This window comes from Poecile atricapillus, chromosome 10 (assembly GCF_030490865.1).
Source record: "Poecile atricapillus isolate bPoeAtr1 chromosome 10, bPoeAtr1.hap1, whole genome shotgun sequence".
Taxonomy (NCBI): Eukaryota; Metazoa; Chordata; class Aves; order Passeriformes; family Paridae; genus Poecile; species Poecile atricapillus.
In genome coordinates this window covers 19556795-19583638 of record NC_081258.1, presented here as the reverse complement: position 1 = coordinate 19583638, position 26844 = coordinate 19556795, and the positions used below count along the sequence as shown (strand labels likewise).

The 26844-nt window shown below is 61.9% G+C and overlaps 1 protein-coding gene across 4 annotated transcripts in view; it reads left to right on the top strand.

The window, feature by feature from the left end:
• The window catches only part of GSE1 (Gse1 coiled-coil protein), a 99809-nt gene that overhangs the window by 65513 nt on the left and 7452 nt on the right, over positions 1 to 26844 (top strand). For 2 of the 4 annotated variants that reach the window (XM_058845882.1, XM_058845884.1), the window contains exons 3-9: positions 18852 to 19070; positions 22239 to 22438; positions 23770 to 23951; positions 24087 to 24284; positions 24482 to 24673; positions 24946 to 25262; positions 25632 to 25956. In XM_058845882.1, coding sequence (XP_058701865.1) covers positions 18852 to 19070; positions 22239 to 22438; positions 23770 to 23951; positions 24087 to 24284; positions 24482 to 24673; positions 24946 to 25262; positions 25632 to 25956 — 1633 coding nt within the window. The remainder of the gene's footprint in view (positions 1 to 18851; positions 19071 to 22238; positions 22439 to 23769; positions 23952 to 24086; positions 24285 to 24481; positions 24674 to 24945; positions 25263 to 25631; positions 25957 to 26844) is intronic. The other 2 variants (XM_058845885.1, XM_058845883.1) reach the window with 1 other exon arrangement.

Genomic DNA, 26844 nt, shown 5'->3' with positions numbered 1-26844 from the left:
ATTTGTTCCGGGGAGCTTGTAGCGTAGAAAGAACGAAACATGGCCAATTTTGTTCAGGATGAATTAAGACTTGCAAATGTAAAATGAGTTCATCTATTTAATTAAGTAGCGGCAATATGGATGTTAAATTAAGTTAATGGCAGGCATGCCAAAACAAGGTTATACAAATCTTGTCCTGGCGGGGTGGGTTCCGGATCCGGCCCTTAGATGTGGGGCACTGGGGGAGGGGGCCCTGGGGTGGGCTGGTGGCCCTGGGGACACCTCGCTGGCCTCCTCAGGGATAGAGGGAGAGGGAGATGGAGGGAAGAAAAAACAAGGCAGGAGGAAAGGCAAAGCGCGTCTCACCCAGCGCCGCAATCTTATCAGGGCTGAACTTTACTCTCCCGCTAAAGATATAGGATACTTTAGGGACATCGGAAAGAAATAATAACCCTCTGATTTGTAGCTCTTGGGCTCTGGCAACCGAGGGGGAAGGAAGACTGTCTTCTGCCATTACCATTTTTTGTATGAACTATTCCCCAAAGAAATCAAACCCTTGTACAAGCCCTCCCGTGCGGCAGCCCCTGCTCCGGCGCTGACCCGAGCCATACGGATTATCACCGCGCATCGCAGCCGGAGACAGGAACATTCATTAAAATTTGAAACACAAATGGAAAATTGCTACTTGAAGCCTCCTTGCCGGAGAGCCAGCCGCTTGATCAGAGACCTCATTAATGTATCTAATGTGTAAGGAACAATTAGACTTTTCAAAGACATCCTTTTCCCAGCCAGGGGAAAAAAAAAACCAAAACACCAGAAGCAGCTTGAACCCCTCCCAATCCAAAGCAGCCCCAAACCTGCCCCGAGGGATCGGGGTGCACAGCCCCAGAGGGAGCCTAGGAGCCGCCGGAGAGTCTGGGCTCCATCCCGGCACCCGAAATGCCCGTTTCTCCTTAAGTTAGATGGGCAGGAAAGTGGGCTGATTAAAAAGCTGATTTCTTTTCCCAGCGACCGGCGGGGTTTTGCCATCCTCCCGTAATTAGCCGGTTACACGGCCGTATGTTTTATTTATGAGCCGAGGGCGGAGGGAAAGGGAAGCGGAGGAACGACCGTGCCCTATATATCTGCAAATAAAACACTTCATTTCCCTCCTGGGGAATGTCACCTCGAGAAACCATCGCTTTCCTGCTCACTGCCCCGTCCAAATCGCAGGCTGTAAATGGCTTTGTGGGCCTGGCTGGCGCTCAGATGGGTTTAAAATATGGATTTATGTCTTTATTCTGCATAGTCAAAGGTCAACAAGAGCAGGAAATCATCGCTGAGCTGCTTATTTACGATGGGAGGCGACCGCTCGCTCCTCTTGATCCCGCGTCCCCACTGCTGGATGCTTCCAGCGTGCCGGGCCGCAGGGAATGCGGTGGAGCCCGTGCCTCAGTTTCCCTAGAGCGAGCATCCCTTGGGCTTGGGCGTCCCACTGGGGGACAGGGGCTGGATGTCCCCGGCACGGCCGCATCCCGTTCCGTGGGGAGACCCGTGGGGAGAGGCCGAGCATCCCCGGGGAAGGGTGTGGCGGTCCGGGGTGGCCGTGCGGCGCGGCCCGGCCGTGGTGGCGGCGTGGGCAGGGCTGGCCCCGCGAGCTGCGCTCTCATGCTTGGCTAATCCCGCCTGGCACCTGCCCCAGCTCCCGGCGGCTTCGCGCGAGCAAAGGAACCAATTAATCCTCCCGGCGCTCGGGGAAGTGGGTCAGGCTCGCCAGGCTCTCCGGCTAACGAGGGGCGAGGCGCGGCGTGGCCCAGCCGGCTGCTGGGTGGCCGGGCGGGTGTCTCGGCCGGTGCCCGGCGTCCCGGCTCCCGCGGGGTGGTAAGTGGGTAAACTGAGGCAGGGTGGTCTCCCGCAGAGCGGGGACGGCCCGGGAGGGTGGCGGATAATTCGGTTGGGGACGATGTCGCAAAGGCTCGGGGTTTCCCAACGGGGCTGTCCCAGCCGCTGTGCCTCGGTTTCCCCATGCCGGCCAAGCAACGGGCGCTCCTGGTTTGGGGTGTTGGGGTTTTGGGAGGCAGGGCGGGGAGCGCAGGCAGGGCACGCAGGGCGCCCCTTTGAAGTGGAGCCCAACTTCCAGGAGTGAAGCAATTCTCGTTTGCATAATGAATAAAGGCAGTGGAGGGGCGGGGGGAAGGGGAAGGGGGGCGAAACCCCAAAACCGGAGCTGGCAGGCAGGTCTGCCCTCCCTCCCCTCCCTGCCTGCCCGCTCCCCTAGCCGCCTGTAATTACAGGTTTATTGCCTGCACAGCTATTGTGTAATGACATGTTTGCAAATTAATTTTTACGGCTCCTGCCGTGGTGGGGGGGGGAGCAGGGGAGGGGTCCCCCGGTGCCTGCCTGAACCCAGCAAATCCAACCCCCTCTGCAAGCGAGGTGGGAATTGGGTGGGAATTGGGTGACGTGGTGACTCCAAAGCTTTCCCAGCGTGGGGTGCAATGGGGGGTCCCCATTTCACCCACACGTGGGGGGGGGTGGACACTGGGTTTGGGGCACCCCCAGGTGTGTCACCCCATCGGTGACATTGCAGAGCGCACCAGTGAGGTGTGAGGTTTGTCCCGGGTCGGGGGACACGGGGGAGCAGCACCCCATGGGCGGGAGCAGCAGCTCCCAGCACCCCACAGAGCCCGGTGACACCGGGGAGCTGCCTGGGAGGGAGCGGGACGCGAGCGACGATGACTCAGGGGATGGGCCAGAAATACTCCCAGCGCCGATCTTGACAGATGTAGGTTAGGAAGGAAGAGAAGACATAATAATAATCCCCCGACCTGGAATCAGGAAAGCAATATTTAACGGGGGAGGGAGGGGGGAGGAGGAGGGTGCAGGTTTGCACAGGCTCTGTCTCTGCCGAGTGGGATTTTTGGGGAGCGCGGCTGGCAGGGTGGGCGTGCAGGGATACCTGTGTGCGTGCAAGTGTGCACACCTGCATTTGCAGCCAGAGGACCTCTCGGAAAACCCCTCCAACCATCCGTGCCCAGCCGTGGGGCTGGAGAGGTTTGGGGTGACACTGTGGCCCCCTTTTCCCCCTTGTGCCCACGCTCCGGTGAAGGCAGGGCAGGCAGTGGGTACCTGGGAATGGCTGGGATGGGTTTGGGGTGACACGGTGACCCCCGTGCCCCCCATCCCCACACCCAGTGCAGGCAGTGTCCTCCTGGGAATGGCTGGATGGGTTTGGGGTGACACGGTGACCCCCATGCCCCCCATCCTCACACCCAGTGCAGGCAGTGTCCTCCTGGGAAAGGATGGATGGGTTTGGGGTGACACCGTGACCCCCATGCCCCTCTCTCCCCGCGCTCTGGAGCAGGCGGGGGCCACCTGGGAAAGGATGGATGGGTTTGGGGTGACACGGTGACCTCCGTGCCCCCTGTCCCCACGCTCGGGTGCAGGCAGGGGCAGGCAGCGGGCGCCTGGGAATGGCCTCTGTATCTTTAAGCTGTTTGAAGGGCTGGTCATTATCATACAGGATGTGGCTTCTCTTGCAGGGGCGAGATATCACACGTCGCCCTCGTGAACTTTGGTGTTAAAACCAGTTTGGGAAGAGAAGGACGGAGCTGGGCGGGGGCGCGCTGGGAGGCGAGCGGGGGGGTCAGGAGCACATGGAACACCCAGGGGCGCGCTCCCGTGAGCAGCGCGCTCCCGCTGGAAGCGCGTGCCCGCGGAGGCGCTCCCGTGCGTGCCTGGAGCCAGCGACGCTCCCCCCCCTTCCCTTCCCTTCCCTTCCCTTCCCCACCCCGTCCCCTCCTTTCTCCACCCTGCCTTGGCTGATCGTTTGCTTAAAGCAAATTAAGCCGGGCCCTCGTTACTATGGTGCAGCCAGGATCTCCAGCCTCCCTCGCGCTCCCGTAATAGCATTTATTAGCCCTATTTGCCTGCAAGCATGTCTTCCCGGATCTGCTAATGCATCAGCGGAGAGGGGATGGGGGAGATCCTATCGGGCGGCTCATTACAGCCCCCGGCGCCCAGCGAGGCCGGCAAGGGGGGTTTAAGGGGCTCAGAGGGGATTTTGGGGACCGGGGCGGGGGCAGGAGCTCACCCCCAGCCCCCCGCGCCGGGGTTGGGGCAGGCGGCTTTGCTCGCCTGCCTTTTGTGAAGCAGCAGGCAGCCCCCGGCAGGCAGGAAAGTTGGGTTATTTATTGTTTTATTTCCTAATTTTCCCTCCTGAAGCGACTGGGGCGGGGGGAGCGAGGAGGGGGGGCTTGGATTCCTATTTTTATTTTACATATATATCTCTCTCCTCTTCCCCCCCCCTCCGCCCGCCGCATCGGCAGCTGTTTGAAAACAGAAAAAGGCAAGAAAGAAAAATTTAAAATTATTCCGTCTGTAGGCGAGGAGGAGGAGCGGGGGGGTGAGGGGGAAGGAGGCTGCTCCCCGGGGCACCCCGGGGGTTCACCCCCTCCCCCGAAACCGCCGGGGCCAAAGGCTGGAGCCCGGGGGACGCGGGCGGTGGGCGGAGGGTGCTGGGGCGAGCAGCTGCCGGCCGCCCTCCTGCCCGCTCCCCGTCATTAGGGGAGACAAATCTGCTGTCAAGGAGCCAGATTTCCAATTTACCGATAATGATTCTTGCATGAAAATTGATCGAGGGGCAAGTCTGCCGCCTCTCGCCCGCCCGCCTTGGCGCAGCCCGCGGGGACGGAGCTTTCCGGCCGCACGGACGGACGGACGGACGGACGGACAGCGTCTCGCAACCCCCGCCTGGGTCACCCGTCCCACGCCCCCCAGCACCCTCCCCAGCGTGGGGGGAACCCCACTGCGCTGCTCAGGGGGTGCGTTCCCCGCCGCCGAGGGTCCCACCGCCTCTTCATCCTCCTCCTCCTCCTCCTCGTCGTCGCCGGCTTTTTGTGTGCCTGCGGTTGGCAGCTGGGGGCTCAGCGGCAGGAAAACCCCCGGGAAGGCGTCACGCGTGGCAGCCAGGCTCCTGCCCTGGCCCCGCCGGTGACAGCCGCCACCGCCACCCTCCGCCGGCGCCCTGGGCTCGCTGCTATTTCAATTTTTATTTTTCCTCCTCCCCCCACGCACTTGATTCCCCCCGCTCCTCCTCCTCCTCCTCCTCCTCCTCCTTCTTCTCCTCCTCCCCGCTCCACCGTATTTTTTCGCCTCTGGTTTATTTTTCCAACCCCCTCCGTGTGGCTTGGTGCTAATTTTTGGGGTTTTTTTCTTTTTTTTTTTTTTCCGGTTTTTTTTTTTTCCTTGCTTCCTGACACATCCTCCTCACGTTGGCTCTTTTATTTTTATTTTTTAATTTTTTTTTTTTCCCTGGCTGCAATGGAACTGTAACATAAATCATGTTTGGGTTGAAACCACCTCTCTATTACTTACCAGGTAAGGCACCGAGCGATGCTGCCGCCAGCCCCCCGCACTCCCTCTCCCCCCCACCCCGGGGGGCTCCCCCCGCGGTTCCCCCCAGCCCGGGGACTCCCCTTTGTCCGCCCCTGCCAGCGGCAGCCAAGGGCGATTTGGGGGTGAACTTACTTTCTTCCAGCACCTTATAAGAGGTTTTGGGGTCGGGGAGAGGGGGGAGCAGAGAGCCCTGGCACGGCACTGCGGTGTTTTTAGGGTGCTTGGATCCCCCTCTCTTCTCCTGCTGCCCCTCCCTCACCCTGGGGGTTTCTCCCTCTCCCCCAGGAGCCGGGGGCGTTCTGACCGGGGTGGGGAGGGGAGAAATGCGGGATGCGCCGTGTTTTGGGGTGCCAGCCTCGTCACTGCGAGGCCACGGGGATTTGGGGCACCAAAGTTTGCTGTGCCACCCCAGCCGGCAACTCCGGCCCCCGCGGCAGCCGGCGAGGGAGGGGGATCCCCCGGGGGGGGCTTGGGGAGCATCGGTGGCCTTGGGGTGCGAGCTCGGGGGGTGCATGCAGGGTGTGTGCTCAGGGTGAGCTGTTTGAGGGGTTTGGGGTGCTGAAGGGTGGGAACTGGGGCTGCAGGAGTTTGGGGTGCGCACTGGGGGGTGTAGCCTCGGCACGCTCGGGCTGCCAGCTCGGGGTGTGATCTCGGGGTTCACGCTCGGGGTGCAGCCTCGGGCTGGGAGGCCCGGCCGTGAACTCGAGGCGCTTTCGGGGCGCAGGCTCAGGGCGCTCTCCCAAAGTTGGGGAGCAGTGGCAGGGCCCTCTCCGGGGCTCGGTGCCCACGCGTGGCCGTTCCCCCGCCGGTGGTTGTTTGTGTCAGGAAATGGCTTTGACATGTGGCCGTTCTTACCGGGGCGAGCGGCTCCTGAAGCGCACGAAGCCGAGCCGGGAAGGGCGCCCGAGGGGCACCGGGGTTCACCTGGGGGTCCCCCCGCTCTGGGAAGGGTTGTGCTGTGACATCCCCCGCCAGCGCTGTGCCACGGTGGGGACACGGGTGACCTGCTTTCCTGTGACACCCTGAGCTCTCCCACCCTGCTCCCTCCTCCCAGCCGGCTCTGGGGGTCCCGCTCCCCGTGTCCCCCCCAAACACCGCCACCTCGCCTGCTCCTCGCTCTTCTCCACTGCCTGCAGCAGCTCTGGGCGATTCCTGCCCGTCCTCAGAGCCGTGCCTTGTGGTGGGGACTCCTCCGAGGGCTGCAGGTGCAGGGAGACGGGTTTGGGGTTGGCTTTTTTCCCCCTTAAATTCCATATTTAGCACGCGCCGGTCGAGCCGGGGTTCCCGGCGGCAGCTCCTGTTGCGTGAAACTTCTGGTTTTGCCGTTGTGGCTGATACACTAATTCCTGAGCCCTGGAAAACCCTGCTCCGGCCGGCTCCCCAACCGCCTCGGAGGAGGGGGAATAATAAAATCGGAGGAGAAAAGCAAGACGGAGAGGAACATGGAAGTGTCAGGCTGCGAGGTTTAAAGCAATTAGGGGGAATGATGCTGGAGGCGCTGGCACGCAGCGGGATCGCTGGCGGCAGCTGCCGGGCGATGGGAGATGCCGGTGGGCCAGGTCGGGTGGGAGCAGATGGAGACGGGAACCTTCCCCCCGCCCTGGGGGTTTCATCAGCGCGGGGCTGGTGGCGGTGACTCAGCGGCGCGAGTCCTGCTGGGGACTGTCACCGCCTCAGGGACTGCCTGGCCGTGGCCCGTGTCACACGCTCCTCCGTGGCTTGTTCCCCGAGCTTGGCTGGCCCCGGGATGCAGCCGGCTTCTCCGTGTCCCCTCGGTCCCTCTAGTCACCAATGCTCCTGTCCCCTCTTGTCACTGATGCTCCTGTTCCCTGGATCCCTCTGGTCACTGGAGCTTCTGTCCCTGTTGTCACCAATGCTGCTGTCCCCTTTTATCGCTCTGGTCACCTCACCAATGATGTTGTCACCTCTGTCTCTCTGCTCACTGACGCTTCTGTCCCCTCGTTATCCCTGTGCTCAGCGATGCCTCTGTGCCCCGGATGCCTCTGGTCGTGAGGCTGGGTTTGTGCCGCGGGGCTCAGCCGGCTGCAGGGGGACACGGGGCGCTGCGGGGACCTGCCATCAGGCGTCGCTGAGAGCCGGGGGACAGGGAAGGGACCCCACTCCCCGCTGGTCCATACGGGAGCCACGCTCAGGCTGATCTTCCCTGAGATAACGTGGGTGCCGTTGTCACCCTAAGGCCGGTGTCAGGGACACCACCCTCCTTTGGGGACAGCGGCACCCCTCGGGGGCACAGAGCATCCCCGGAGCCCTGTTTGCTCCAGCAGGCACAGCGGTGGCACCTGGACACACACAGCTTTTTGGGGGCTCCCCCTCCCCGTGAGTGTCCCCAAACCCGGCAAATCCCCCAGGTGCCGGAGGGGCCCTGGGGCTCCCCGGCGGGTGCCCGGCGTGCCGGGGAGGATGGCGGTGGGTGCCGGCAGCGGATGCTGCTGACTCAGGACCTTCCCAAATGGTTCCTATTTTTATTCCGGGGCCGGGAATATTTAGCCCCTGGATCAAAGCAGATGGAAGGAGCTGGGTGATGCCGCGTAAACACCCGCTCGGCGGGTGCCGCTGGCGCGAGGTGTGAGTCACCGGCGGCTCTCGGCAGCGCTGGGCGGGCACAGTCGCCCCCAGGCTGGCTTTGGGGTGCTCGGGGCTGAGCCCCACTCTTGGCATCCCCCCTGCTGGGTCTGGGCTTTGGGGATACCCGTCCCCATCCTCGCCGGGTGTGGGGTGCGGGGGTGCACGAGGAGGTGTCGGTGGGGTGCTGAGAGGGGGCTGGGTGATGCCGGGGGGTTCCAAACCGTGTTGGGGTGCCGGGAAGTCCTCCTGCCTTCCTCCCTTGCCCACCCCATCCTCCTCCTCCTCCTCCTCCTCTCGCCAGTCCTAAATTCGGTCGCCATGGCAACCATGTCAACCACTTTCCAGCTTCCCCGTGATGGTTTGAGGAGGGGAGGGGGGAAAGAGGGAAGCCAGGGGAAGGGGGGGACTAGGGGCATCGCTCGGAGCTCGGGGGGACGCTTCCCAGATGGTTTTTTCCTGCTGGATCCTGTCTGGCAAGTGGGGCCAGTGCCAGCCCAGCGCCTGCCAAGGGGTCAGGGGGTCCTGGCCTGGGGAAGGGGGCTCCATCACAGCCCCCCAGCTCTGAGTGGGTGGGCACCCCCAAAATCCGGTGCCTTTCTGCAGCCACCCTTCTCATGCCATGGCCCTGCAGGCAGCCAGGATGTCAGTAGCCGCACAGCCGGGAGGGGGGTGAATTATTCCCAGACACCCCCTTTTTCCTTCCTCTTTCCTTTCTCGCCCCCCCACCCCGTAATCTCTTTATTCCCGGGCTAAACCTGGTTCCTGGTGGTTTTACAGGCAGATTTGCTATATAGGACATGATGCAAAGCCAGGTGTCTGGGTGGGTGGGTGGGTAACGCCGGCGTTGGCATCACCCCACGGCGGGTGGGCACCCGGCTGCCCCCCAGGAACCAGCACGAAGCCACAGAGCTGCCGGGGCAGAGCTGGAATCACCCCAGCGGGAATTTGCCTGACGATTTGGGGCACCCCTTCCACATCCCCCCCTCCCAGCTCCCCTCCTGGCTCTGCCGCACCCCAATCCCCGGGGCTGCAGCGCTCACCTCCAAACCTCCAAACGCACCGCGGGCTTTGGAGGGGGAGCAGGTGCTGCCTTTCTCTGTGGCGTGTCCCCCCCTTTTCCCTCGCCTTGGCAGCGGCTGTCGGCACCTGCCGGGATGCTCCTTGGCACGGCAGCGCGGCACGTGTGCGGGCACCGCCGGCGGCAGCCGCGCTCCAGGCACCGGCGGTGGCAACCGGGGGGGAAGAGCCGGGCCAGCCCTGCCCCGAGCCTGGCAGCAGGAGCATCTCCCCCCACTCTAATTTTATGACTTGATTTTTAACTTTTATTTCCCAAACGCTGCGCTTAATTAAACCCAGGCGCCTCTCGCCCGCCAGCCCGACGTGGGGGATTTATGACTCCAAACATCGACCCCCGACGAAAAACCCCCCTCTGACAGATTATTTTTCCGGATTTAAAGTGGGGGTGACGCTCCAAACCTCCCCCCTTCATCCCTTGCAAGATGCTTCGAGGGGGAAAGACGGCTGTGCTTCAGCATCCCCAAGCTTCCTCCTTCCCCCCTTCTTTTAATAATAATGCTTTAAAGATGTTTGACATCTGTAACAAACAGCTGGCATCCTGTTATGGAAGAATGTCCTTTTATTTCCGAGCAGGTTGAACTGTCATTAATAGTATAATTAGGTGATTATCGGCGTACAGCAGAAAACTGCTTAATTGCACAGCCAGCTTTCCGAGGATCCCAGCTCCTTTATTGCTGGATTTGTTTTAGCCGCCTGAATTTTTTCGCACTGTTTTGTTGGGTTCGGTTGTTGGTTGGTTTTTGGGTTTGGCTTTTTTTTTTTTTTTTTTTTTGCCACGTTGATTATTATTATTTTTTAATGCGTGTGACAGCTGGGGGAATGTAGCAGCACCGGGAGGGGGGACACACACGCCAGCGCTGGCACTGCTCCCCATGTGTGTGTCCCCCCTCCCTTTTCCAGGTCCCCAGGGGGTTTAGTTTTAACCCCGTGTGTGCTGGAGTTGGGGAAAACGGGTTAGAGGGGGTGTTCTGCTGGGTGCAAGCACCCCTGGTTGGGAGCTGAGAGTTATTTGAGGGGTGTCTTTGTCGGGGAGCAGAGCCGTGGCACCTGCTTGGAGGACACCCACCAGCCTGGGCAGCTTTCACCCACCCTCATCCAGCCCTCCCTGCTGGGAGCCTCCTCTTGGAGCTCCGCGTCGCCCAAACGTGCTTCCCGTGGTGTCGCTCCATCGCCATCCCCACCCTCATTCCTGTCCCCGGGATGTGTGGCTTTGGGGGCAGAGCAGCTTTTTTGGCGCCTGCCAGACAATAGCGCTTTGTATCTCCCCCCGGTGCCGCCAAACACACTTGTTAGCGCCGCAGCTTTGTGCTGTAAATTTCCATGGAGTAATTACGTCTTAATTTATGATAATCCCGGGCGGGCGGTGGAGGGGGGCAAGCGCCAGTCAAGTTTGGAAGTTGCCCGCCGGGGCCCCCGTGGCTCCTGCCGACCGTGAACTTCTCCATCCCGGTGGGTGGGGAGAGGAGCATCCCCGAGCAGGGATCGGGGCTGTTCCCGGGGGCTGAGCCCACGTGCGTTTGGGATTTGGTGTCGTTCTGCGGGGCCGGGGTGTCCCCAGCTCCGTGGCTGCTGTGTCCCATCCCACCGCCCGTCCAGGAGCTCGGCATCATCCCGGGGTCATCCTGGGGTGAGTGTCCCATCCTGTGTGTGTCCCATCGGCTCCAGCGATGAGGAGGGAACCTCTCGCCTCCCCTGGCACCGCTCTGGCGTGGGGCCGGACCCTTCCCCCTTGCCGGCGCTGAATGGCTCATCCCGCCTTTGTCTGGAGGGCTTATTACCGGCAAAATAGAGCCTCTTGTCCCTCGGCCTTCCCAGCGGGAAAATTAGATGCTTTGGCAATTTGCGAGGAGGACGATGGGGAGGGGAGGAAGGCTCTCATCACCCGGAGGGCGACCACAATGCCAGGCAGGGCGCTGGCATCTCCGGCACAGATGTAGGAGGGGGAGAGAGGGGCTCCCCGTGTCCCCTCCAAGGCCACCACAGTGGGAATCCCGTGGGATTTGGGGAGCCTCTCTCCCCGGGGAGGTGTCGCTGAGCATTCCTGCGGAGCTGGGAGGCTGCTGGCATCCTGCCTTTGCCAGTGGGGCCCGTGGGCACCCTGTCCCCTGCTGCAGGGTGGGATTTATCCCTGGAGAGTGGGGAGAGCCACGGGCTGCGCCCGCTGCACCTGCAGCCGGGTCCCCGTTGGGAGGCAGCGTGCACCCACTGACATTTGCCAAGCGTAAAAATTCAATTAATTCCAGCAGGCAGATTAAATATAAGTGAATTTTAATAATTTGCTCGAAAGGCTGAGGATTACTGTAGGCGAAAAGGGAAGATGCTGCTCATGGGGGCACGGGCTGGCCTTCCCAGCACCAGCACATGGGATCACTGGTATTAATCACCCTAAATCCTGGCGTGGGAAGAGAAGAGGGGTCTGCTCCCCTTCCTGGGGTTTTGGTTGATCTTCCTTGCAATGACGAAAGTGCTGGATCTGTCCCACAAGTGCTGGCAGCGTGTCCACATCCCCAGCAGAGTCTGGCTCCAGGGACATCTCTGCTCCTTCAAGGCTTCCTCATTTTTTTGTGGGGCTCCATGAAAAGGGAAACACCCATCAAGGCAGCCCTGGTGACACTCCATGTGCTCCCAGGCTTGGAGAAATCCAAGGTCTTCCCAAGACCTCCACAACATCTCACAGCTCAAAGCTGGGGACGTGGGGCACCGATCGGGAGCAGATGGCGCTGGCATTGGGAAAATGAAAATCCACACAGCAAATTCTCAGTTTGCCAGGGATAATTTCTTATCCCAAGGTAAAACCTTCGCTCTGGCCCGTGCTGGGCCATCTGCACCATCAGAAACTGCTGGGGGGTCCTGGGGGTTAAAGAGGGACCCCCCACCATCCTGCCTGGACCCCTCCATTCTGCCCTGACCCCCCATCCTGCCCGGACCCCCGGCTCTGCAGCAGGATTGATGGAGATTGCCTGTGACCTTTGCTAGGACACGGGGAATTACCATTAATACTCCTGTATTTCCGGACTTCGCGCCATCCATAAATCTCATATCGAGCTGGGCGGGCGGCGTAATCTGCCAGGCGGCGTTATTAATGCTCCTTATTAATGCTCCTTATTAATGCCCGTTATTAGGACTTGTTATTAATACCCGTTATTAGTACCTGTTATTAATTGCCCCTGAAGCCTGGCATGGGCTGCCCCATGGATGGGGTAAGGGATGGGGGCTGCACTGTGGAACCCCTCTCTGCTTTTTGGGGTGGATGCTGGGGGTCCCTGGTGCCAGCAGAGTCACCCACCAGCAGCGGGGGGTCCCCTGTGGGCACCCACCCCACGATGGGGGCTGTGACCTCAGTGCTGCAGGGGGGTGGCACGAGGCATCTGCTCTCCTTGTCCTGGCACTTCCCAGCTGTGCCCTGCAGCCCCTTCCCTTGGCTGAGTCCTGGCTCCCCACCCTGCCTGCAGCCCCCTGGCCCTGCCTCCCCCTGCCCCAGCCCTTCCTGCAGCCCCCTGGCCCTGCCTCCTTCTGCCCTTCCTGCAGCCCCCTGGCCCTGCCTCCCCCTGCCCCAGCCCTTCCTGCAGCCCCCTGGCCCTGCCTCCTTCTGCCCTTCCTGCAGCCCCCTGGCCCTGCCTCCCCCTGCCCCTGCCCTCCCTGCAGCCCCCTGCCCATCCAGGACCTGCCCCATGCAAGATCCAGCCTGCGTGAAACTCTAATCTCCAATTTTATTCGCCCGGCTCCAGCCGATTTGCATAATCCACATAATCACCCTGGTTTTAATTGCCTACAACTCTGCAGAAAGATCATGTGGTTAAGTGGTAAATCATAATTAGATAAATAATTGGCTTGGCCGCAGCAAGCTGCTTTGTTATACCTGCCATCTGCTGGGCAAGGGATCCTGCGCCCAAAACAATGCGCTGCTGCCGCTGCACGCCTGCGCCAGCCTGGGGACGTGGGGCACGGGCATGTGGGCACGGGAGGGCAGCCTGGGTGCGCCAGGCACTGCCCTCTCTCGTGGCTGGTAGTGCCGTGCAAGGCTTGGCAGCACCTCCTGGTGCCTGGCTGCCACCCAGGCGTTGCCCAAGGGCTCCGTGGAATGCCCGGTGCCGCCGTGCGGTGCCCTGTGGCATCTGGGAATGCCCAGTGCTGCCTCCATGGCATGGCCAGCAGCGCTGGGGAGTGCCCAGTGCCGCTGTGCGGTGCCTGGCAGCACCAAACAGTGCCTGGCAGTGCCACTAAGTGCCCACCAGTGCAGTGCCCAGCTCTCTCTCAGACCATACCCAGCGTCCCAGTGCAATTCCCAAATCTCTCCCAGGCAATTCCCAGCATCCCAGTGCAATTCCCAAATCTCTCCCAGGCAATTCCCAGCATCCCAGGGCAGTTCATTCCCAAGTCTCTCCCAGGCAATTCCCAGCATCCCAGGGCAGTTCATTCCCAAGTCTCTCCCAGGCAATTCCCAGCATCCCAAAGCAATGCCAAGGCTCTCCCAGGCAATTCCCAGCGTCCCAGTGCAATGCCAAGTCTCTCCCAGGCTGCCTGGCAGCCCCATGGAGTGCCCAGTGTCCCACTGAGCCCCAGAAGACACCAGTTGGAAGGGGTGAGGGCTGTTCCCCACTTCCCCCAAAGCAGAGATCCTCAGGAGACAGCTGGCACTTGGATCTGGGCATCACGAGCCAAGAGGAGCTGCCAATCCAACCTCGAAGCTGCAGAGGGGAGTTCAGGGCCCAGCAGCACCCTTGGGGCACAGGGGCTTGGTTTTCCAAGCTCCCAGCTTCAAAACAGGGCAGAAACAGGATAGAAAGTTGCTTTGAAGTGAATCTTTCCCTGGCTCGATTTCCTGAGGGCTGAAAAGGCTCCCAGGGCTGTTTGGCTGGGCAGGGGAAGGCCGGGAAGGGAGGGAAACCACCCGGCATCGCTCCATCCCCGGCGCTGCGCCCTCCAAACGAGCTCTTATTAGTTTGCTTGTTGTCGTTTGCCAGATCAATGGTCCATGGAGGAGTGATCGATGGAGGCTCAGGCGGATAATAGTGCTGGATGCTCGTGCCAGGCTCCACGGGGAGCCCCAAATCCCACCCTTTCCCACCAAGGTGCTCCTCACCATGGGGAACCCATCTCAGCCCCTCCGAGGGAATGGGGGATGTTCCCAGGGTGGGCCCTGAGCTGAACCCTGAGCACCCTGAAATTGGACAGAGGCTGTGCCTCCATCTCTCTGTGCCTGGGGACACTTGGGGACACCAAGCCCGGCCACCTCCCTTCCTTTCAGCCGTGTGCTGGGAAGTGGGGAGGGAAGGCAGGAGTGCCAATCGATCAATTAATTAATTAATGGAGCATGTTGGAGGTGCGGCGGCAGAGCTGCTCTAATGAGGGGTGGAAAACGTGCAGTGGCTCGGCAGGGCATCACCGGGAGAGGAGCTGGTCCCTGCTGCCTGTCCCCGGCCTGTCCCCTGCCCGAGGGGGTGACAGGGTGTGTGATGGGGGGACGGTGGCCACGCGCTGGCCCTGGCCCCCTGCCCTCCTTCCTGGGGCTCTGCCCGCTGCATTCAGGCAGAGAGGGAAGGGGGGCTGACAATGCGAGGCCATTAGCATTGAAAATCCATGCAGAGCAGCTGTTCCTGCTTGGAGCGTGCAGCTGGATTCGGCTCCGGAGCGGGAGCAGGGGCGCTGAGAGAGGGGGGAAAGGCTGAGGGGGGACCTCATCACCCCAAATCCCTCGGGGAACCATCAGCAGCGAGCGTGGTGGAGCCTCCCAGAGGGCTTGGCCAAGTGGGCTCGGTTCCAGGCGCGGGGCTGCGGGGTGGGTGCGGATCCATCCTGGGGGAGGAGGATGCGGGATACTCGTCTCTCCCCACTCCCTCGGCCTCCCGCCGCACTGGGTTTTTTTCCGCTCCATTTGCCAGGGGCTGGAGCTGCTGCCTGATCGTATTTGGTAATAAATTATTAGTTCCAGCACTTGGGAGCCCGGCAGCTCAAAATAGCTGCTGTAAGAGCGGGCGGCTGGTGCAGGTCGAGTTCAATGGCAATCTGCTCCCAAGGGCACTCCACGCTCATTAGAGGCCTTTCAAGGTGCTGGGAAGGGGGCAATCGGGAGCCAGGGTGCTAAACCTGCCCATTTCCCGTTTCCCGACAGCGGCACCCCGTGCCCAGGGATTTCAGGGCGCTGGGAGCCCATCCCTGCCCCTCGCTGCCCGCTCCTGCCTGCCCGCAGCGGCTGCCAAGGGGTTTTATTTGTCTCCAGCCCCACCAGGCAGCCAGACTGGTTCTGCTCTCGCTGCCGGAGGAGGCTCCCGCTGCCAAAAAACCCGCCAGCATCATCAGGAGCAGATGGAGAGAACATGGCACGCTCCCAGCTCCCGGCTCCCAGCCCTGAGCCGGGGATGCGGGGGTTCGGGGGGGCGGGAGCGCCGCTCCAGGAGTCAGGGCTCGGGGGTCCTGTGCCACCGGAGATGCCGAGCCCCCGGCGGGTGCCATGTGTGGCGCTGCGGGGAGGAGCGGCGCAGGGAAGGGCGAGGGGAGCGCGGCAGTGACCCTGCCATCCCCGCTCCTCCTCCTCTGCCTGCTCCCGCGGGCAGGCAGCCAGCGGGCACCGGGAATGCCAGACACTCCCTGTACTGCTGTGCCCGGGCGCATGCTGTGGGAGGGACGGGGACAGGGTGACACATCGCCTGCTCCCCGCTGCACAACCCGCCTGGTGGCCTCGGCGGGGGACCCAGGTGTCCTGTGGCCCCCACAGCCCCCCTGCCTTGGTGGGTGTGGGGTACAGGCATCGGTTTCCCAGGGAGGGGTACATGGGAGTGCCAACCCTGTACCCACACAGGGCTGGGGACAGTACAGGGACAGCCTGTCCCGTTTTGGGGTTCATCTCCCCGCCCTGGTGAGGCAACCGCTGCCATGACCCCGGGCTGCTCCAGGCACCAAACTTGACCTGTTTTTCCGCACGGATCTGCCTGCTGAGAGAAGCAGCCAGGGAGGGGCAGAGCTGGGGGGGCCCCACCTCACCGTGGGGCGTCACGGCGTCCCCAGCCACCCGCAGGGGTGAGTGGCACCCACGCCGTGCCGGCAACGGGAATGCCGGAAGGATGGGGGGACGCAGCACGGCAGCCCCACATCCCATCCCATCCCGTCCCGTCCCATCCCCGGTGTGGATGCTCCCGTCCAGCCAGCTCTCCGTGCCTCAGTTTCCCCAGCTGGCAGCTGTCCCGCGGAGCAGCCCAGGGACGCGCGGACAGACGGACGCCAGCTCCGGCGGGGCACGGCGGGTGAGCGGCGCTGCTCGGGCCCCAGCCGGGGCGGAGGCGCCGATTTTATCACCGGGAGGGAGCGGCAGAACTGGTTTGGAGCGAGGCTGGGGCAGCGGCTCAGCTCAGCCCGGGGGCCACGCGAGCTCCCCGCACGCTGCCCGGCCATCCGCCCGCTCCCGGCTGCCCTGGCAAATCCCACTGGGATCATGAGTTGGCCGGGAGGCGTTTGGGGCCGCGAGGATCAGCTGAGCATCACACGGGTGATGCCCTGCCGCCAGCCCCGTGTGCCAGCCTGCCGATCCCACCAAATGGTTGGAAAATCGTCTCCAGACCTGGGTCGGGGCTGGATGGGGGGGTTATCTTGGGGTTAATAAGTGGAGAGGAACTGGGGGGCACTGGGAAGTGTTTGGGGCAGTGCCTGGAGGCTGTGGGGCAGTGCTGGGAGGATGCAGGGCTGTGCCAAGGGCATGCCAGGAAGTGCCTGGGGATGCGGGATTGTGCCTGGTAGATGTGGGGCAGTGCCTGGGGGTGCAGGATTGTGCCAGGTGGATGTGGGGCAGTGCCTGGGGATGCGGGATTGTGCCTGGTGGATGTGGGGCAGTGCCTGGGGATGCGGGATTGTGCCAGGTGGATGTGGGGCAGTGCCTGGGGGTGCAGGATTGTGCCAGGTGGATGTGGGGCAGTGCCTGGGGGTGCAGGATTGTGCCAGGTGGATGTGGGGCAGTGCCTGGGGATGCGGGATTGTGCCAGGTGGATGTGGGGCAGTGCCTGGGGATGTAGGATTGTGCCTGGTAGATGTGGGGCAGTGTCTGGGAGATGTGGGGCAGTGCTGGGAGCATGCACGGCTGTGCCAGGGGGATGCCAGGCAGTGCCTGGAGGATGTGGGGCAGTGCCCGGTGGATGTGGGGCAGTGGCCGGTGGATGTGGGGCAGTGCTCAGGGGGTACACAGGAGCTGCAGGCTGTGCCTGGAGTGCCGTGTCCCCTTTGGATGGTGCGTGGGCGCCGGTGCTGCAGGCAGATCCCGGTGCCCGCTCTCGGGGGAGCAGCGAGCCCTCACCCGGGGCTGGAGCAGAGCCCGGGGGTGCCAGCGCAGAGCCCGGCGGTGCCGGGGCCAGGCTGGCGTGGCGGGTTGGCTTCCCAGCTGTTCTGGTAATGAATTTACATGAGCCGAGCGTGTCGACAAGGCGGCAGTCAATGGCTGAGAGCACCGGAGTTAATAAATGCTTGTATAATGAGGGCAGAGGGGAGCGCGCCGCCGCCACGGCCGCCTCTCCTGGGGCCGGGGGGCAAAGATTAATCAACGCTGAGTGCCCCCCGTGCCCCCCCCCGGCTCCCGCGGCGCCCGCCGCCCGCCCTGGCCATCCGCTGCCGTGGGATGCTCCGGGGATGCTCCATCCACCCTCTGCAGTGGATGCTCCAGGTGTTCAGTGCCTCGAGCTGCCTCCAGGCCTGCTGGGAGTTGGGGGCTGCCCCACGACCCCCCCGTGTCCTCCTGCCCACCTGGGAGCCGGGCTAATTTTAGGCTGGTGTTAATGAAGCTGCTGGGTGAAGTCTATTTTAAGGGCCCTGACATCAGCAGTTGCTGTTTTGGGAGGTGGAGAGCCCTGGAGCAATTGGTGTGACAGCTGGGGGGGCTCGGGGAGGGCTGCACCCTGCTGCTCAGCACCTGAACCTCACTTTTGGGGTCACTGTGCCCTGCAGCACCTCGGTGCTTTGGGGTGCAGTGGTGGGGATTTGGGATGCGAGGATTTGAAGGTGCGATGGGGGAGCTGGGGGTGCTGCACTGGGGATTTGGGGGTGCAGTGCTGGGGATCCAGAGATCCAGTATTGGGGATTTGGGGGTGCAGTGCTGGGGATCCAGAGATCCAATATTGGGGATTTGGAGGTGCAGTGTTGGGGATCCAGAGATCCAGTATTGGGGATTTGGGGTTTCAGTGCTGGGGATCCAGAGATCCAATATTGGGGATTTGGAGGTGCAGTGCTGGGGATCCAGAGATCCAGTATTGGGGTTTTGGGGGTGCAGTGCTGGGGATCCAGAGATCCAGTATTGGGGTTTTGGGGGTGCAGTGCTGGGGATTTAAGGGTGCAGTTCTGGGGATCCAGGGATGTGTTACTGGGGATTTGAGGATGCAGTGCTGAAGACCCAGGGATGAAATATTGTTAGTCCAGGGGTGCAGCAGTGGGAATTGGGGGTGCAGTGCTGGGGATCCAGGGATGCAGTGCTGGGGATTTAGGGGGCAGGGATTTGAGAGTGCAGTGGCTGGGATTTGGGGGTGCAGCCGTGGCAATTAGGGGTGCAGCAGTGGTGCTTTGGGTTTTGGCAGCACCATGCAAGTCAGGGGATTGCGCCTCTCCCCATCACCTGCATCAGGGTGCTGAAGTCCCTGTGTCCCCCAAAAAACCCCTTCCATTCCTGCAGAGCTCTGCTGAGCCCTCCTGCTCCATTATCCAGGGCTTCAGTGGGAATGTGGGACACGCTTCCCCCGCCGTTGCCTGCACTCGGGGTGCATTTTGGGGTGGGATGGTGAGCTAGAGGAAAGCCCCCCAGCTCCTGGGGGAAATGGAGGATCCCGTCTCCACGTGTCTAACCGAGTCTCTCTCCTTGTCAGGCATGAGCCATGAGCCGAAGTCGCCGTCCCTAGGAATGCTCTCCACGGCCACCCGCACCACCGCCACCGTCAGCCCCCTGACCCCGTCCCCCCTGAACGGCTCCATCGTTCCCAATGGCAGCCCCGCCGCCAGCAGCACTTTGTCCGTCCAGGCAGCACCTTCCTCCAGCTTCGCCGCCGCTCTCCGCAAGCTCGCCAAGCAAGCCGAAGAGCCCAGAGGTGGGGACAGGGAGGTGACAAACGCTGGTGCCTTTCCCAGCAGCTGGAGCCGGTGTTTTCCTGCTGTTTCCCAACTAATGCCTTTTCCTGGCGTTGTGTCTTGAGGGGGAAGTTTGGGAATTCGGTTCTACCGGAGTAATCTGAGTGCTGTGTCACTCGCTGTACCCTGGGAGAGCGCAGCATGGCAGGGACCAGCCCTGCTCCTTCCCACCGTGCTGCTTTTCCCAGAGGTTCCCCAAATTTGCTACTTCCCGGGTCAAATTTCCCAACTAAACAGCCCCAGGGGGTGCCCAGCTCTTGTCAGCCACATCCTCCATCACACCTCCTCCCTCTGTTTGGATGTGGGATGCTGCTTCTGGAGCACCCCGAGGTCCCCCTTGCCACATGGAGCTTATCCCATGGGAATCACTGGGGCTCCCACACCCAGATGTCAGTCTCCAAGCTGGGAAGTGTTTCAGGAGACTGCTGCTATCACCAGTTTGGGATTAAATAGTCTTTATCCCTGCTGTTTGCATCGGTGGGTGCTCCCCTTGGATCATTGCACACTTCCTGAGCACTTTGATCTCTGGAAAAGACACCCAACCCCTTTGCAAGACATTTTTTGCAAAGTCTTTTTGGAAGACCGTGTTTCAAAAGCCCTTTTGGCACTATCCTTTTCCCAAGACCCCTTTTGCAAGGCTCTTTTTGGAAAATCCCTTTTGGAAGCACTATCTTCAGGACCCTCCTTGCAGCCCGAAAATCTCTGGCACAGCCATGACCTGGAGCATTGGCTGCTCCCAAGGAAATGTGTGGGGATACCAGGTCCCTGTAACTCCGAGGGAATCAGGTCTTGGTGATGCTTCATCCTCACTGGAAGCTCCTGGTTTTTCCCAGCTGCTTCCTCTGGAGCCCATCTGCTTCCTTTGGAGCGATTGATTGAGTTTGGGGAATTATTTTGCTGTCTTTTCCCCTCGCACTCCCACAGCTTTTGCCCTCCCTGTGCTGCTCAGCCTATCCCAAGGGACACCAGCAGGTTTGGGCATGGATTTTGTGGCACTGGAGAGAAGCAGCCACATTCCCTTTGAATTTCCCCTTAACATCTGTGCAGTTTGTTTGCAAAAACCCCTCCCTTGCCCATTTGGGTGCCTCAAGTGGCCCATCCCAGAGGTTTTTGATCCGTGTGAGTTTGGGTGTGTGCTGGGAAGGGGCTTTTTCTCCTTGCTGCGGTTTTTAGCACCAGGAAATGAATTGCTTTCCCCTCAAATCCTCACCCACTTCCCACCAGGGGAGATGCTCACTCCCACTTCCCTTCCCACCCTGGGAGATGCTCCGCTGTGGCAGATGCCGGATCCACGCAGGGTCGCTGTATTTTTTCCAGCCTTATGGGCTCACAGGTGTGCTGGCACATCCCTGCTGCTCCACAGCATCCCAAACTGTCAAGGCTCATCCCGGCTGACCCCTTCCCAGCAAATCCCCACAAAGCTGCCGCCTGCCCGGGGGCTGCTGCCTCTTGTCCCGCCCGGGGCTGTCCGCAGGGTGGGTTTGATTCCACCCCTCCTTCCCTTCTTTTTTCCCAGTTCTCTGTCAGGGTCTCAGCTGTTAATTACATTTGCCTGTCAGCCGGGGCTGCTAATCTGCTATCGCCGAGCGGGAAGCGGGAGGTCAGAAAACAAAGGTGACACCATCACACTGTGCCTCTTGTCATCTCCAATCCAGATTAGTTTCATTGACTAACTCCTGGCTGAATACCACCAGTTAATTATAACGATCACAAACCCTCCCGTTTAAAGCCACACAGCGAGAATTAAGGTTCTGAAGTAAGACTTTAGCTTCATTAATTGCCGGGCTCATTGTGATGGTATTGATTGTTAACGCTATCGCGTGGTGAGTAATGGCTTCCCAGCTCAGAGGGGATTAGGCTGCTAATTGTTGTTGGCCTTGCGCTGACAAGATAGACTTCAGTGGGTGTCAAATCGGCCTCCTTTGTTGGGGACAGCCTTTTTCCTTCCCCCAGCCTCACTGCTCTTCAAATGAAAGCGATTCGGAGCGACTCGGGAATAATTAATCAGGGAGGGCGGCCGGCAGCGGGATGCTCCGCTCGGCCTCTGCTCCGCTGAGCATCCTTCCCACAGAGCGTCCTTCTGGAGCATCCTTCCCACCCAGCATCCCTCCCCCTGCTTCCCTGGCATTCCCAGCCTCCTGGCTCCCTCCTGGTGTTGTGTGGCGTGAGGAGAGGTCAAGGGGACGGGGTGCAGGGTGAGGAGCTGGCTGCTGTGCCCACAGGACAAGGCACACCCAGGGGAGTGGCCTTGCACATCGGGAGGGTGAGGAGACACCCAGCACACCCAGGGGAGCCAAGGCCTCTCTCTCTGTGCCCTGCTCACTGCCTGGGAGCATCGCTGTCACCTCATCCTGTGAGCACAGCCCACTCCTCACTCTCCAGCAGCTGATCCCTGCTGGCCTGTTGGATTCTCCCTGTGACCCACACTCTGGGATGGAGGGAGCAGAGTTTTGGGGTTCAGAGCCCCCCAGGCTGCCCAGCTGGGTTTGAGGAATGGGAGGTATTCCGTGGAGCAGACACCAGGCTCCCTGTGCCCCGGTTAATGTGGAATTTGTATTTCTCTGCTTTTCCTGTTCTCCACTTTCACTCCATTTTTATTTTTCCTTTGGAAATACAGCCAGCATCCCTGGGGTGGGGATAAGTTAAAAGTACAGATGTATTATGCAAATGAAACCAAAGCCTTGCCCAAGGGTTTCAGGGAGTCACTCCTTCATCCCGATGTCTCCAGAGGCCCTGGCTTGTCCGTGACAACTTCTGCAGCTGGATTAAGGAGCTCTGGGTTTGCCTTGGGAAGATGTGGCCGTCTGGGGCCAGCATCACATCCCTGTCACTTGTGCCAAGGGGCTTTGTGGGGCTGGGGTTTGGCAGTCCCTGTTAGGTGGGAGCAGGAGGCCGCCCCAATCCCACCGTGCTGGGTGGAGCCTTCAGCACCACCGGGAATTTCCAGAATGGGAAGGTGGGGGTCCAGTCTGGGAGTCTGCTGAACACTCCGAGTGCATCCCAGCGCCCCACCCCTGCTCCCTGCAGTGAGGCATCCCATCGGGAATGGCTCCAACTCCTGCAGAGGGTGGTTCCATTCAGCTAACTGCCGTTCCCCTAACTTATTTCAGTTTCTGATTGAATCCCAGGCTCCTCACTGAGCAGCGAGTCGTCCCCGGTGTCCTCGCCGGCCACCAACCACAGCTCCCCGGCCAGCACGCCCAAGCGCGGCCCCATGGGCCCCATCATCGTGCCCCCGGGGGGACACAGCGTGCCCAGCACGCCGCCCGTCGTCACCATCGCCCCCACCAAGACGGTCAACGGGGTGTGGAGGAGCGAGGGCAGACAGGTAGGGCTGCGTTGGGGGATGGAGGGTGTGGGAGATACTGTGCGCGGCTCCCAGGGGATCGCTGGTCCCTTCCCCTCCCTGCTGTGTCCCCGAGCTGGCGTTGTCCCCGGGGCTGCCATGGTCCCCCTGCTGCCATCATCCCCGGGCTGCCATCCGGAGGGGAGTGCGAGGAAGGAGGAGGAGGAGGAAGGGGGGCGGGAGGGGGGAGAGCAGCTAATTAAGAAGCATCGTTAGTGGTTCTCCTCTCCTCCGCATGCTACAAGCAGATTCCCGGGGGGATTATGCCACTTGGAAAGACTAATTAAACCACAAAGCGGAGAGGCGAGGGTAGGGGATGAGAAACGCCGGGGGGCGGCGGGGGGGGGAAATAAATGGAAGCGTGATCCCCGGGAGCTCGGAGGGGTGCGTGGGGTGTCCGGGTGCTCCCCAGCCCCGTGTCCCCCCCGCTGCGGGGGTTAACCGAGCGCGGTGATTGTCTGGCAGAGCTGCTGGCAGCCTGCAGCCCAGACGGGAGGTAATTAGAGCAGAGCCTGGCACGCACAATGAGCCGGGGGAACACCGCACCCTTTGTGGTGACCTTGCCCTGGAGGGGCTCTGGGGCACGATGGGCTGGGGTGGGATGCACGGGGTGGGGGATGCTGCGGCTGTCGCCATCCTCCTCCTGCCGAGCTGCTAAATGGAGAAGGTGCAAGGAAAAATAATAATAATAATTTTTAAACCAAAACTTGCCTTACTGGGGGGTCGCCCCGCTAATTGTCAGATCCTGTGGGGTGTCTTGTCACCCCAAATTGTTCCCCTTTGCTAGGGGTCCCTCCCCAGCTGGAGGGAGTGACCTTCATCCTGACACCGGGGTGGAAGCTGATGGAAAGCGGCTCTGGTGATGAGGCCCTGTGGGAGGGTGCTGGTGCCGGGGGTGCCGGGGGGACTGTGGGCTGACCCCTGGGTTATGGCCCTTATCAGAGGCCGGCTGGATTTCCCCCGGCCATGTCACTCCTCCCCGGATGATTAATAGCTCAGGAGAACAAAGCAGCCATAAATCTGCAGGCAGGTAATGGGTGTCTTGCCCTTAGCTCTGCCCCGGCTTCAGCACCTCCTTTCCCACTGGGGCCCCCCCGGTTTAGCCTCCCAGACCCTCCCACCCCTCCAGCTGCCCTTCCAGAGCCTGGATGCTGGAGATGCCTTAGTGCATGAACCCTTCCCTGGGTACTGGTGCCAGCCAGGGCACACCGGGGACCTCCTGAGCGTCCTGGGGGTGGGGACACAGGAGGGATTCCCCATCCCCTGCTGTCCCCTGATGCTCATCTTGGCGTTCCTGCCCCTTTGCCTTCCAGCAGGAAGCAGGGTCTCGAGGCAGCAGCAGCAGCGCCGGCCGCGAGCGCCTCATCTCGGAGCCCCCCCTGACGCAGGAGAAAGCGGGGGGTCCCACTGTCCCCTCCCACCTCCTGGGGACCCCCTACTCCTTCGGGCTGCCCCCCAGCTCCGTGGTCCAGGATTCCCGCTTCCCTCCTCTCAAGTGAGTCTGCTCGGAATGGACGGCAGCGGTTGCAGGATGTGGCTGTCCCCTGCGAGCTCTGCTGCCTCCTGGGGGAGGTGACATCTCCCCAGGGGGACAGGGAGGGATGGTGACCATCTCCTTGCATCCCCCCAGCCTGCAGAGGCCGGTCCACCACGTGGTGCCCCCCAGCGCGGTGACCGAGGATTACCTGCGGAGCTTCCGTCCCTACCACACGGCCGAGGATCTCCGCATGTCCTCCCTGCCGCCCCTCGGCCTCGACCCGGCCACTGCCGCCGCCTACTACCACCCCAGCTACCTGACACATCACCCCTTCCCTCATCCTGCCTTCAGGTGGGCACCTGCCAGCCTTGGGATCCCTGGCCGATACCACTGGATGAGCTCTGGGGTACTGGGAGGTGGGAGCACGATCCACTGAGGGCATTTTGGGGCTCTGCATCCCTTTCTCCCAGTAGAAGGCAGCCCCCATCTGGCTCCTGGGAGGGGAACTGGGGGGTTCTTTGCCCCTCTGAGCATCCCTGTCTCCCCAGGATGGATGAGTCGTACTGCCTGTCGGCACTGAGGTCCCCCTTCTACCCGCTGCCAGCGCCGGGCTCGCTGCCCCCCCTGCACCCCTCGGCCATGCACCTGCACCTCTCGGGGGTCCGGTACCCCCCCGAGCTCTCCCACTCCTCCCTCTCCGCCCTGCAGTCCGAGCGCATCTCCAGCCTCGCCGCCGAGAGGTACGGAAGGGTGGGGGGATGGATGGGGCGCTCCAGAGGACGCTGACAGGGGGCCAGGGGTGGTTTTGGGATGCTCTAGGAATGCTGACAGGTGACTAGGGATTTGGGAGGGCTGCAGAGGATGCTGGCAGGTGCCCAGGAATTGTTTGGGGGTGCTCTGGAGGTTCAAGGGTGTTCCAGGGGATGCTGACGAACATCCAGGGTTGATTTTAGGGGTGCTCCAAGGGGGGATGTTTGGGGTTGGTGCTTTTCTTTTTGATTTTCCTCTGCAGGCTGCAAATGGACGAGGAGCTGCGGCAAAGGGAGCGGGAGCGGGAACGGGAGAAGGAGCGGGAGCGAGAAGCCGACCGGGAGCGGGAGAAGGAGCGGGAACGGGAACGGGAGCGCGAGAAGGAGCTGGAGCGGGAGCGGGAAAAGGAGCGGGAACGGGAGCTGGAGAGGCAGCGGGAGCGTGCCCGGGAGAAGGAGCTGAGCATGGTGAAAGCCATGGAGGGACCCTTCCTCCCCGTGGCGGAGCTGCACGGGCTGCGGGGGCACCCGGCCGAGGAACGGGGCAAGCCGGTGGAGCCACTGGCACCCAGCAGAGCAGGTAACGCTGCCAGAGCTCGCCTCGGTCCCCTCTGCCCTCCAGATGGCCAAACCGAGGGGGTTGGTGGCCCCCGGGAGGTGGCTGGGGATGGGGATGGGGATGGGCTGTCCAGGCTGCCAGATCGCTTTGCCAGGAGCCCAGCTGCGGCGGCTCAGAGCGGCGGCGCGGTGCCTGTGCCATCTGACTCGGGCCAGGCTGGCACCGTGCCCGCTGCGTGCCGGGCAGCTGGGCTGGCAGCAAGCCCCCTGTGCCGAGCTCTGACCGGGGGCTGCCCCACAGCTCCCTCCCTCCCTCCTACTGGGATGCTCACCCCAAAATACGCCCCCCTCATCCACACCCTGACTCTCCATCACCCCTTTTCCACCGCAGACAAACTCAAGGACTCGGTGCTGCCCACACCAAAGCCCATCCAGCACCCTCTGCACCCGCCACCGGGCTCCCACCACCCCGTGCCCAGCCTCATCCCCAACCACAGCGTGTTCCCTCTGCCCGGGAGCAGCGCGGCCACGGCGCTGCTCATCCACCGCACCAACGAGGAGGAGAAGTGGCTGGCCCGGCAGCGCCGGCTGCGCCAGGAGAAGGAGGATCGGCAATCCCAAGTCTCGGAGTTCCGGCAGCAGGTGCTGGAGCAGCACCTGGACATAGGGCGTGCCCCGAGCCAAGCCGAGCCCGAGCACCGGCCCGAGCACCCCAGGTAGGGACGCTGCCAGCCCCGCTCCAGGGATGGAGCTTTCCTCTAAAACTGAGCTGAGTTTTCCCATGTTGCAGCTGTCCTTGCTGGAATATCCGGATCTTAAGCTGGAGAGGCAATTTGGGCAAGGGAAAGGAGCGATAGGACAGGGGGAATGCCTTTATATAGAAAGAGGGCAGGGTTAGATGGGATATTGGGAAGGAATTGTTCCCTGTAAGGGTGCTGAGGCCCTGGCACAGGTGCCCAGAGCACTTCTGGGTGCCCCTGGATCCCTGGAAGTGTCCAAGGCCAGGTTTGACGTGTCCCTGCCCACGGCAGGGGGTGGAATAGGATGATCTTTAAGGTCCCTTTTCCCCACACCATTCCATGATGCTGTGATGTGATGATTTGTAGGCTTCTACCCCCAACCTGTGGCTGTACCCACCCCATTACCCAGCTCTGCCCCCCATCAGGCATCCACCACCCCATGGCCGTGCCCCTCACACATTCCCTGAGCCAAAGCCACGGTGCCAGCGGGTTCCTGCCACACGGTGCCAGCCAGGCCGGCTGTGCTGGCAGCGCCAGGCGTTCCCGGTGCCCGACATCTGCGCGGCGCCAGGCACCGAGCCCGGGAGGTGGCCGGGGGCCAGCGGAGAGTGGCCAGGTGCTGCCCAGCCACCAGCAGCACTAATTGCAGCTCCCCCCTCGTGGGCAGTGGGGCCGGGCTGTGCATGCCTCGTTTGGGGGGCACCTGCGCCGAGCCTGGGCAGTTTGGGGGGCAGCGGAGCGTGCGCACACCCCCGGATTGATTGGCAGGGCCTTGCTCGCCCCTGTGGCTGAGCACTTAAGCAGCGCAGGCTCATCCAGCCAGCTCTGCCGCCTGCTCCCTTTGTTATTTTTGGGTATCCAGGG